This window comes from Akebia trifoliata, chromosome 5 (genome assembly GCF_017979445.1).
Source record: "Akebia trifoliata isolate Shusen 1 chromosome 5, ASM1797944v1, whole genome shotgun sequence".
NCBI lineage: Eukaryota > Viridiplantae > Streptophyta > Magnoliopsida > Ranunculales > Lardizabalaceae > Akebia > Akebia trifoliata.
The window spans coordinates 7008833-7022023 of record NC_141379.1 but is presented as its reverse complement, the minus strand read 5'-3'; the positions used below and the strand labels follow the sequence as shown (position 1 = coordinate 7022023).

Below are 13191 nucleotides of genomic sequence, written 5' to 3'. Positions count from 1 at the left end.
CATCTTGTCCAGGCTTAATACTAAGTTGTCTCGGACGAGTTTTTCAATATCTTTGAAACGTCTCGTTCAAAAAATCAAAAAATTGAATGCGAGTTTTAAATCTCAATAAAAAAAATGACTTTGTGAGTTGATCTCATTCAATTCCGATATCAAGTTAACTCGGATGATAGTTCTTGGACGAGTTTTAAAATCATGATTGCAATTTTTACTTGTTCTCAATTATTTAGAGTGCTTCTATTGACACCCCAACTTTTATTTATTATATCTTAATTAAAAATAAATAAAATAAGTAAATAATTGAGAATAAATAAAATTTGGGAAGCAGATAAACATTTTCTTGTTATTAATTTTATTGATATTGATTGTTTGAACGAGTGTTATCATGTTATACAAAATTGAGATAATAATTTGAGCCAAACCTTTGTAATGTTTGAAGAGTGTGTTTTAATCTTTAATTGGGGGTATGATAATAATTTAAAAAATTGGAGTGTCACTTATTTTCTTTTATTTTTTATAATTGGGATATAATAAGTAAAAGTTGGGGTGCTAATAGCATCTCTAAAAGTCACAAAAATAAAATAAGATCTGATAGATCATCGACCGACCGAAAATTAAAAAAAAAAAGTTGTTTCTGCCCGAAACAAATCTCTTTCAATGGGAAACAACAGTTAGATTTGTGTCGAATTTTCACCTCTGCAACAGCTGAAACAATCAAAAAAATACATCTTGAATCTTTCCAACTCCAATGCTGGATTCGAAGAAACATCCTTCGAGAAAAACCCAGAAGAGAAACACATCTTCTTCTTATCTTCGTCAATCTCTGTCTTCGATTTGTTCTCATTCTTCTTCGTCTCCTGGTGCAGCATCTGATGATGATGTTGGTGTTGTTGTTGTTAGGCTTCATAGATGGATTTCTGAGTTGGGTTTCTAAATGAGACAACAACGATGCAGCTTCATTTCTCTCCTAGCATGAGAAGTATCACGATCTCGAGCAACAATGGGTTTCTCGACTTGATGAAGATCAAAATCGCAGCTCGACACATCTCTAATCGAACCCTTTTCCACACTATTCTCATTCTCGCATTTTTTTTGCCCTTTGTCTTCATCCTCACTGCTGTCGTCACCCTCGAAGGCGTCAACAAGTGTTCTTCGCTAAGTACGCTATAATTCGAACCTACCCATCTCTTAATTTCCTGTTTTTTAAAGACCCTTTTCATTAATTCATTCAGATCGTATTTTTGATAAAAAAAAAGAGGGCATTTTTGTTGGTTTTGTTTTGAATTTGGATTTGGATTTGAATTGGTGGGTTTTGAACTAGTGATATGGGTTGGGTCAATTTGATTTTATTGGTTTGGAATTGAATTCAAGGTATTTAACTATTGTACTGTTTAGAGATCTAGAAGAGGAATGGATCTATCTTTGTTTGATTGCATTTGAATCTCATTGGGATTTTTTGTTTATGTTTCGTCTTTGAATTCTGATTAATTGTTGGATTTTATGTGTTTATGTTGAATGCATCTAAGTTTGACTTGCTTGAACTTTCGCATTTTTTTCTGATATTTTTCTTGTTCTGGTTATTAGTTATGTTATATCTTCATATTATTGGTTTCAAACTATTTGGCATAATTTGTTTTTCTTTGACATTAGTGTGGATTAATTGAATGGATTTATTTGAATTATTTTTTTAATGCATAATGAGTTCGCTTATTGCTCTAGTTATTGAGTTTGTTCAATATCTTCTTTTAATGAATTTGATCAATTAAATCTGGAATTGGATTAGAAATGTTGGGGTTGTAGGTTCTTTTTATTGGTATTGCAGGGTGTCCAACCTTTTTGGGATGGGACTAGTCCCTGATGTTGCCCACCCCAACCCCATAAAAGTTTCCCAAAATTGGGTTTGTAGTTGGGGCATGATTCATTTATTGTCATGTGGAATTTGACAAAGACTTAAGATTCAATTTCTTCATGTTGGAACCTAATAAATTATCAAGTCAGTCCCACGTTTGCATGGTGTTTACTTACTATTACTCAAACTCATAATTGGTACACTTGAAAGTTGAAACCGTATCAGTGCCCTAAAAAATGAGATGACTTGGCTGAACTTTTACATCTTGAAATTTTTTGTGTCCAATTTCTGGATAGTTGGGCCTTTTGTGGCATTTTGTTTTTTCAAATTTTATTTTCTTTTGATGGGTTATTTTTTTCTTTGTGGAATTTACACATTTTTATTATTATTAATAACACTGTTTATGATGCTGTTATTTTATGGTGGAATCATTAAATAATTTTCATTCAACCTTTCCATTATGTGCTTTAGATTGTTTGGGAAGGCGATTGGGACCGAGGTTTCTTGGTAGGACTGATGACTCAGTGGTAAATATCCAATCTTTTATTATATATTTTGATAAAGAGATTGTCTCGTCTTGGTGGAAGAGTTGTATGTGTCATTTATCTTAAGTCGTATTCTTTGGTCTGATTGTACAGAGGCTTGTTAGAGATTTATACAAGATGCTCGACCAAGTGAATTCTGAAGAAATCCCAGACGACCTGAAGCTTCCAGAGTCGTTCAGTCAACTTGTTTTGGAGATGAAGAACGACCAATATGATGGCAAGACATTTGCCATCAAGTTAAAGGCAATGGTATGTTGTTAATTTCCAGATATAACCCTTTTTGATTGTTGAAAGCTAAGGCCTTATTTAAACTCAGTCATACCTGAAACTAAAAGAAAGAAAGAAAAACTAATGTTGATATAGCTATCAAAATTTCCTTCATTGATTGCAGATTTTCCCCAAAAGTGGAAACAGAATGAGATAAATGGGTTGTTAAAGACCTCATGTAACTTCATTGAGAAGAAACATATCAGAAAAGTTTTAATCCGAACTTGACTTAGATTACCTCGGATTATATCCCAAATCCACCTTCTGCTCTCCCTTTATCTATTATAAATTTGAGAAAGTCCTAAGAAAATCCATCTTGAGATTCCACTCATCCAAAAATTGATTAAAATGCTCAATTTATGCTAATAATGGTTTTCAAGCACAAGCATTGACACATTAACATGGTATTTTTTAATATGTACTTCTCATGTCTCGTTGTAGAGCCTAATTCTCTGTGCAATGTAACACATGCTCTCAAAAAATAATAAGTAGAATATTCTTTTGAATAAATAATTTTTTATTTTGAAAAGGGGAGAAACCCCATTTACAAGAACCAGATGGAAATGCGAAAGTTGACCAGGGTAGGCTTTCACAATCATTCATAATAGAAGCCCAATGAGACAACAGGGCAAATGAAGAGAAGCGTAGAAGGAAATATCATAAATAAAATATAAGTTGGTGTAATCCTACCAATAAATGAAAGGAGAGAGGAAAAGAGGGGAGTTGTGAGAGAAAAAATAAAATAATAATAGGTTGGTTTTCAATTAACTATTCTACTTAGATGAAGGGCTTTGGGGTTCCAGTGTATAAAGTACAACAGGATGCTTGATACAACACCTTGACGAGAACTAAAGAGGCAAGATGGTGGCCTTGATGAACAATCTGCTTTGGCTAACTAAAAACACCAAGATCACTATGCGTATATCATTATCTCATCAAATCCTTATCCTAAAGATTCGGGGTCGGCTAAATGAATCTCGTTCTTCCATCCTATTATGTTCAGAGTCATGTTTTCTGTTGTTGATTGTGTGTTCATATCAACTTTTACTATCTCAATTCACTTTCTTTTGGGTCTACTCTTACTCATTTAGCATCTTCAACTTGCATATTCCTTCTAACTGGGTATGTAACCGGCCTTCGTTGAACATGCCCAAACCCTCTTAATCGACTTTCTCTTAGTTTATTGCCTGTTGGAGCTACTACTACATTTTCTCGACTGCTTTCATTTCTAATTTTCTTCTCTAGTCTTTCTACTCACCCATTTAAACACTCTCATGTCTGCTATGCTCATTCTATTACCATTACGTTTCTTGACTGCCCAATCTTCAGCTTCATAAAACAAAGTCCATCTTACTGTCATCTTATAAAATTTTCCTTTTAATTTGATATTAGAATGTCTATGCAAAATACCTTATATTTATTTATTTTTGTGTATAAACACATATTTCTCAACCGAAAAATTCATCTATGCAGATGGAGAAATTTGACAGGGATGTCAGGGAATCCAAATTTGCCGAGCTGATGAACAAACATTTTGCTGCAAGTGCCATCCCAAAAGGCATCCATTGCCTCTCTTTACGTTTAACAGACGAGTACTCCTCCAATGCTCATGCACGCAGAGAGTTACCATCTCCAGAGTTACTTCCCTTGCTCTCTGACAACTCTTACTATCACTTCATTGTGGCAACCGATAACATCCTTGCAGCTTCTGTAGTTGTCACTTCCACTGTCCAATCGGCTGTAAGGCCTGAAAAGATAATCTTCCATGTCATCACCGACAAGAAGACTTACGCGGGCATGCACTCATGGTTTGCACTGAACTCTCTCTCCCCAGCCATTATCGAGGTGAAAGGCGTTCACCAATTCGATTGGTTAACAAGAGAAAATGTACCCGTACTTGAAGCTGTGGAGAACTATCACGGGATCAGAGACTACTATCATGGAAACCACATTGCCAAAGCCAATCTCAGTGAGACTACTCCACGAACCTTTGCTTCGAAATTGCAGGCAAGAAGTCCGAAATACATTTCAATACTCAATCACCTCCGGATATATCTCCCAGAGGTATTTGGATGCAACTTGAATATTTTTCTTCTTCTCTTATATAGTAACTAGAAGGTGGCATGTGTAAACACACATGTATCGGAAGGGCTTATTTTTAATTTTAAATATTAATTGAAGGTTTTTTTTAAGATTACATAATAAAAAGGATATTTTTGTTGTTTTGAAAACTATCCAATGGGATAATAGGGCAGTGGTATTACAATTTTCTTTGTTTTTGACCAAAATGATCTTGATTATATTAATTTGAAATGTAAAGGTGGGGGCATTTGTGAGATCCAAATTTTGGTGTTGAACCACTTCTACTCTGCCGTCTCTTATTATAATAGTAAAGATATGGAGATTTAAGACAAATTCTAGCTTGAACTAGAATTTGTGTCTCGTATTTGATGATAAAGATCTTGGAGTTTCTTTGGGAATGTGTCTCAGATTTGAGTTTAATTCAGCCGACCTTACAGGGAACTTGGTGATTCAGTTGGATTTATAAAAAATGCTAGAACAAAAACGAAAGGATAGATCAGGAAAAGAAGTGAGGAATGACTGGTAGAAGAAAATTATAAAATGGGTAGTTGTTGAAGTAGTCACCAAATTCTCCTACTTATTGAAAATGTCTCGATTAAATCATGAATTTTCCCTTCACCTGTTTAATCACCACTTTTTCAATAAATCATGATTTTTATGTACTTCGTGATTAAATCATGAACTTCATGTTTAAATCGCAAACTTTGCAATTAAATCAGATTAAAACAAAAGATGACATTGAAGCACTAGTAGGAGAGGAAGATGAGCTTGATGAAGATGATGGTAACCATTTTATTGATAAAGCATTATATAATAAAGATGCAAATGAGGATGACATTGAATATTTTTATATTTTGAATAATATAAACCTTGAACGTGCTGTGGACTTGTGGTTACTTGTTTTGGATGCACGGATGATCTCTATACAGAGATTTGGTGATTTATTATTGTGGTGTACTATGAGATTTGGTGATATAATATGATAACAATACCTAGTATGAACAATTATACAGACTTAAGACTACCCCGATTTCTTTTTTTCTGATTTTTCACAATTTTACCAAAATTTTCCCTTGCCGAGGGTGTCATACATGGCATTAGTGAAATGGAATTTGGCCCAAATACTTGTATATATAAATTGTATAACTTTAAGCTCTACTTCGATAATCATCTTTTTATTTGTTTTTTTCCTTGTATTATCTTTGTATGGGTGCTTTTGTGGGGGCATACTAACTGATCACTTGGTGATGTATACGAACAGCTCTTCCCAAACCTTGACAGGGTGGTCTTTTTAGATGATGATGTTGTAATTCAGCGTGACCTATCACCCTTGTGGGATATCGATCTTGGGGGCAAGGTTAATGGGGCTGTAGAAACCTGTAGAGGTGAAGACCAGTGGGTTATGTCCAAGCGATTCAAGAATTACTTCAATTTTTCTCATCCCCTCATAGCAAAGAATTTGAACGCTGATGAATGTGCATGGGCTTATGGAATGAACATCTTTGATCTGCGTGCGTGGAGGAAGACAAATATAAGAGATATATACCATTCCTGGCTTAAAGAGGTAAACTCACATCATTTCCCCATCTATTATGACTTACGATGGGACCCATCTGAGTGTGATTGGGTAACCAACAATGTTGTAAGTCAAAACCAATGCTTGGTAATTTGGGTTCGGACCTCACAACTCAGCCAACTGTAGGGCTAAAATGGGTTGGGTTCGGGCTGGATTTGAGCATATCCATATTCATATCTGGATTCGTATCCGAATTCGACTGGATCCTATTAGCTAAAACCATATCAGGACCATTTTGCTTTCACTAAAGCTGGATGGTCGAAATACTTGATTTAGGTCGGTCGGGTCAGATAATTTTGGACCTTTCAACATTTTTTGTTTTTGGCTATATTTCCTTTCTAATTGCTATACTATTCTATTTTACCATTTTAATTATTTTATTTTGTAAGAATTCATGTTATATTAAAGTAGTAGAAAAAATATATTAAAAAACATAAAGATATAATTTCAAAGCAATTTATCATTTGGATCTAGATGGATACAAGGATGAATCCATATCCAACCCGGATCCGACTAGGGTCAAGGGACATATCAACCCATATTTTTACTCGATTCTACTCCAAGGAGTGAAACCTGCTAAATTCGGATTCGGATCACTTGGATTTTGGATATAATCCAATCCATTTTATGCCCTAGCCAACTGTGGCCACTTGGCTTAATTCTGAATCGATCACTAGTTTTTGTACAGTAGTTCTTTCCTCCCTTCTAAGGCTTGTTAGTTTTGGGGCCATTCAATTATTAAACAAATAGATGTGTAGATGCTATTACTTTGTTTCTTTTCGATACTCGTATATAATGGGATCTTCTTCTTGGTGCAGAATCTAAAATCGAACATGACAATGTGGAAGCTCGGTACGTTACCACCAGCTTTAATTGCATTCAAAGGCCATGTTCATCCGATTGACCCTTCGTGGCATTTGCTAGGTTTGGGCTACCAGAATAAAACCAATGTCGAGAGTGTGAAGAAGTCTGCGGTAATCCACTACAATGGTCAGTCTAAACCATGGTTAGAGATTGGCTTTGAGCATCTCCGTCCATTTTGGACCAAGTACGTTAATTACTCCAATGATTTCATAAGAAACTGCCACATCTTGGAGTCGTAGTTTTGATCAACCAAGAACACAAAAAGAGGAAGAAATGGAGATGAGATAAATGAAGCTATAATTAAGATATGGGTACCATTAGTTTTGCTACACGAGTTTCGCAAGATTCATTAAAGAGAAAAAAAATTGAAATTTTGGGCAATGCAGGTAATGCTGTCGGATCTCGATACTCTGCGGGCCCTCCCACTTGGTAGAGGAGTTCCTGCATTTCTTGAAAGCATGGGAGGCATTCTTTCATCTTTCATTCTGTAACATAGCAATCCGTGCTTTTATTTTTGGTCGAAGAAGGGCTGTGTTCCCTTTTGTTTTCCCTTAGGGACGTTCGATATTTCCCCATTTCTTGATGTTGAGAGCATTGCGTGTCAGGCAATGATGCAAAAATAAGGGTGAATCGGTGTCTAACACAATCAGAATCACAGATTCAGAATGTCTATAGATGAGAGAAAGGAAGGAGGTTAGACTGGTTCTTTTACAAAGCCACCCAATATATTCTTTCGATATATATTAGCCTATTTTGATTTACTTTTGATTGGGTCTCCCATTATTTTGTTATGTCTTCATGTTGTTTGATTGTTAGTTAGTCATGGACAGTGGTGTGTTTCAGATCCCATTGAATTGGGTAGTATTTATTTCTTAGGGTATTTTTTTTACATTCATGAGAATATTGGAAATGTGCAGATAATTCTTTTTGGCCTCAATTTGTGCATCCATTTGATAATTATGATTAGTCCCTCAACTTCATCTATCCTAATAATGTTTTTGAAATACCCAAACTATCTTTTTGTTTTTCTCTCATCTTCTTCACGAACTTAGGTTTTTCAACGGCAATTTCAATCGTTTTCGACAATTTTTTCATGCATGACGAATGCAAAATGATATACTCCTAATTTTGAACATTTAGATGTAGTTTTCAATTAATTTTAATGGTTTATTAAAAATAAAATAAAGAATGAAGTTGAAATTCTATAATGTTTGAAAATTATGTTGTACCTTTTGATTCAAGTGTCCGTTTTGCAATTATGATATATGCATTGTGAGTATTTCGAGAAGATTTATCCAGTATTGAAGTTGAAAAATTGTGGATCATATTTATAGTGTTTAATTCACCACTTTCTGTTGTTGAGTTCACCACTTTTTATTGTCGAATTCAACAATTTTTTAAAGTTTTGAATTCAAATTATTGTGTACTTAAAAGACATTGTAAATGTGATCCAGGTTTTTTCATTTTTTTATTCGACTTCGAAATTAGATAAATCTTATTGAAATACCCAAAATGCATATATTATAGTTGTGAAATACACTTTAATCAAAAGTTACGACTTAATCTTCAAAAACTTTAGAATCTCAACATAATTTTTCATTTTTTATTGTAAATCCATGAAATATACCGTAAATGCCTGTTTGGTATGTGCGAAAAATACCAGAAAACACGACAATGGTAAAGTTTTACCTTTTACCGAACGTGTGGGTGAGTGGTTGTACATTTACGATGCGGGCCCAACAGTAAAGTAAAGTTAAAGATCGAACAAGTACCTCTTTCCATGGATTGCTAATGCAAAATGACCTAAATGCCTTATCTCTATTCAAAGCCCGTTGATTTTTTCCTCCCAAACCCATTGTCTACCTTGATTTTCTTCTTTAAGCTCTTTCAAGTTCCTTGCTAGTTTTTAACTTTGTAGGTTTTATCTCTTTCAACCTTCAAACCAATGAACGTTGAGATTTTTGAAATTTGAGAGAGAGAGAGTGTGTGATTTTTAGTTATTTTTTAGTGTTTTTGTTTTTGGTTGAAAAAGAGAAAATAAAGCACAAATCCATTAAAACTTTGAAGGGCATGTCTAATCACCTAAAAATTCATTTAAGCTTTATTTTACAATTTTTTGTGGAGACTTCAAAAATTGCTATCATGCAGTAGCAGGGCAAAATGCCGTAAAACATGGTGATTGCAAATCACTAGATTGAGTCTGGCCCAAAGTATTTTTCAGAAGGCTTTAAAGCCCATCAATCAAGTAGCATCATGATTCGAAGGCCATTTTTAGAGAGAATTTTATGTCTAGCCAAACCTTACTTTTGATTAGGCCATATTTAATCTTGAATAATCTCACCCACACTGAAGGCAATTTTTGGTATGGCCGAGCCTACAGTTTGACCAAGCTTAATTTTTAACTAAATTTTGCTTGGTTTAACCTAAAGTTTGACCAGACTTAATTTTTACTAAAATTTTGTTTGGCGAACTTAAGGTTCAGCCAAAGTTAATTTAAGTTTGGCCGAACCTTAGGTTCAACCAAGTTAGTTAGACAGTTTGAAAACTAAGTGACTTGAATTTTTACTAGGGAAATGACCTCTTAGTTCACATTCTTAGTAGTTTTTCTTAAAAAAAAATCATTCATTTTTTACTCTTTTAACTCTCTAATAATTCCACCACTTTGGTCTTTTCGTAATTTTTTAAATCTTCTAACAAAGACTTTTAATCTTACTTGGTCCCTACTCAAGGATAATTATCCATCCAACTCAAGTTTGTTAAGATTCGTTAGAGTGAATTCCCACTTCTACCCTTCTAATCTTTTTCAAAATTCACATGACTCTCATGACATTCAATGTAAATTGACTATCTTCTAAAGTCTATTACTACTTTGTCCTCCCTAGAGAAGCTTTTAGAATTTGTGTCAATTGACCCTTGCACGCCTAATTTGTTAGAGACTATCAAGGGAAATGATCAAAAAGGTCAAAAAACTTTCACTTATTCACATGCCATTTAATTTGATTCTTTTTCAATTGACCCAAAATCTAAGGTCTAAGACTATTCTACCATCTCAAAGAATTCTCTAGAGATTATTGGCTTTTACTAATCTATCCCATGATTATCATGATTGGTGAGACCTATAACTCTATATATCTTACGATACTAATGACACAATCAACAAATTAACCTGAAAGTATTTATCACTCGACAGGTAACCAATTAACAATTGTATCAAAAGCATAGAAGATATAAAAATAAAAGAAGAAATTCTATTTTGGAAAGAATTTATATAAGTTTGATTTTGATATCAAATTGCACAAAAATCCAATCCTATTATATTCAACTGATTTTGGCTCCTATGAGCACCAATTTCTATAAATTTGCAATTTCAATCCATATCAGTTGTTGCTAGAAGAATGGATGTTTATGAAAAATGACAATAAATTATATCCCACTCAGTAGGTTGAACTATCTTCTTATTGATGTTTGAATGTTTGAAATAAAAAAAATGTAGATGAAGTGTAAAAAATGGGAGAAGTCGATACAAGATTTTAATATAATAATAAAGACTTGTCAAACTCCAATAAACTGGCCAAAATGGGAACAGAGAGAAATGATATATTTTCGAAGATTTAGCCATTTCAATACCTAACTCCAAATCATGTTCGATTATAATTTTTCAAAAAATTGATCAAGTAACTAAATTATTATCCAGAATATTCTCTTCGAAATATATACTCTTTATATACAAATTTGAATGATTGTATTTTTTGTTAATTCATTTTTCATTAAATTCAATGATAAATTATTGCATTTCTGGACAAATTTTAGATGTTTTGGTTTACTCTAATATCTCAATTAATATCAATTTTATTTCAAAAACTCATCTAGCTCAGTTATGAAATAAAGCTTAGAATTTAAACTAACATTATATAAATCTTGTTGTAAATCAACGACAAATGGGACTCTCGTGAAAACATCATGTCAAATGAAACAGTCATAAACTTAGTCTGTATAAATCATGTTATTTATGCATGGAATGGAGATAAATACTTGAAATTTAACGATAATCATTGGTGTACACTTGCAATTTTTTAAATCAAAATTTAAAAACGTTAAAATTTTAAACTTGATATTAAATTATGTTAGTTGAACACATGCATTTCAGCCAGTTCTATGGTTTGAACCGAGATTTTAAAACTTGCAACTCAACTTAGTCGACATAATTTAATTTCAAATTGATGATTCATTTAAAGCAACTTGTTGAGTCAACTTAGAAACTTGGCCAAGGCAACTTGAAACATACTGAATTGCATACAAATCAACCCCAACACAGTTTAATTTCAAGTTGATTACTTTTTTTTTTTTTTAATGATCGAGTACTAAGCCAATTTCAAGTTGATTATTTTTATTTTATCTCCTAAGCCAACTAGAAGTGATGAGCAGCTGGCCATTTAAAGCACCATATCTCACCCAAATCTTCTTGGTACATACATGCAATAACTCATATAATATAGGATAAATCCCTGATAATGCCTGTTCAAAAATTAATTTTTAAAATAATTTTTTGAAAATCAGTAGAAAAACGTGTGTTTTTTTTTAATATATAAAAATTAATTTTATAATTCACTAGTGCCGGAGTGATACAAATAACATGGTGTTGGGTGGCATGCATGTAGATGATTTTTACTCGTATCTCGGAAAAATCATCTATGGTTATGTGGACGACAATACGATCGAGTAGTGGTTTGAAGGATTTAGAATGAATTTGTGATTTAGACTGAAACTAACACTATTAATTATTAGAAACAGCACTCCCAAAAAATTAACATAAACTCCAATTTTTTTTTTTTTCTGAGAGTAAATGAGGTTGAGGCAGATCCCCTTGACTAGAACATGTAGAAAAGAGAAAAAAGAGTTACAATCTAAGATAAGAGACTCCCAACAGACATCCTCCCTTACAAAGACTCTTTTTCCAAAATTTTAGATGTCAATTGATTGTATGAGAAAGAGTTGAGATGCAATACGAGTATCCTCTTTGAAATATGCACTCTTTTATATAGGAATTTGAATTTGAACGATTGTATTTTTAGATGTTTCGGTTTACTCCAATATCTCAATTAATATCAATTTTATTCGAAAACTCATCTAACTCTATTATGAAATAAAGTGTACAATCTACATTATATAAATGTTGTTGTAAATCAACTACAAATGAGAATCTCATAAAAACATCATGACAGATGAAATAGTCATAAACTTAGCCTGTATAAATCATGTTATTTATGCATGAAATGAAGATAAATACTAGCAATTGAAAGATAATTATTAGTGTACACTTGCAAATTTTTATATCAAAATTTAAAAATATAAAAATTTTAAACTTGTAACTCAATTCGATCCACATGATTTAATTTGTAAACTTAAGAAACTTGGCCAAGTCATTATAGTTACGATAAATATATGTGGATGGCCCCACAAAAATTATTTTAAAAATTAGTAGAAACTTTGGATTGAGATTTTTTTTTGAATCCATGATTTTTGATGCTTTCATTTAGAAAAATTAACATTAACCCCATTTTCAAAATTTTAGATTCATAATATCTATAATTAAAATTCTCAAATCAATTTTTGTGAAACTACAGATCAAGAACAAGACCAAATCAAATAAATTGAAATTAAGATTAAATTTTTTTATAGTCTAAGTTAAAATTAAAAAAAATAAAATTACTCGAGAATGGTGTTTATCTTCCCCTGCATTGTTACATTTTCCTTTAGAGAATCCATTACTTCTGCACGATCTCTTTGCAACATCTACTTCATCTCATGATCAAATCTCAGTGAGGCTAGGTTGACGGATATTGCATTTCAACTCACATGGCGAAAGGCAATGCTTGAATTGATTGATGTTCACATATTTTTTATACTTTACTATTAGAACAATTATATTTTAAAATATGTTTTGAAAATATATATTTTCTTTATGAATTTGAAAGTTTAAATTCAAATCTTATGTTTTTGTTGTTTATAAG

At 32.7% G+C, this 13191-nt stretch overlaps 1 protein-coding gene across 2 annotated transcripts; it reads left to right on the top strand.

Moving 5' to 3' along the window:
• Positions 1 to 596: 596 nt before the first annotated feature.
• GAUT14 (galacturonosyltransferase 14) lies at positions 597 to 7945 on the top strand. Of its 2 annotated transcripts, XM_086442557.1 has the most exons (7): positions 597 to 1156; positions 2318 to 2373; positions 2485 to 2640; positions 4132 to 4722; positions 6002 to 6304; positions 7135 to 7168; positions 7241 to 7945. In XM_086442557.1, the coding sequence occupies exons 1-7, from the start codon at positions 946 to 948 to the stop codon at positions 7417 to 7419; spliced, it is 1530 nt and encodes a 509-aa protein (XP_086298683.1). In that variant the 5' UTR covers positions 597 to 945; the 3' UTR covers positions 7420 to 7945. The 2 variants fall into 2 exon arrangements, with proteins under 2 accessions (XP_086298683.1, XP_086298682.1); XM_086442556.1 differs by having other exon boundaries at positions 598 to 1156; positions 7135 to 7945.
• Positions 7946 to 13191: the final 5246 nt, after the last annotated feature.

Coding starts and splice junctions, on each gene's coding strand:
- GAUT14 (XM_086442556.1), top strand. CDS start 946: ATGCAGCTTCATTTCTCTCCTAGCATGAGAAGTATCACGATCTCGAGC. Junction 2,641..4,131: donor CCATCAAGTTAAAGGCAATG/GTATGTTGTTAA, acceptor TCATCTATGCAG/ATGGAGAAATTTGACAGGGA. Junction 6,305..7,134: donor ACCATTCCTGGCTTAAAGAG/GTAAACTCACAT, acceptor TTCTTGGTGCAG/AATCTAAAATCGAACATGAC.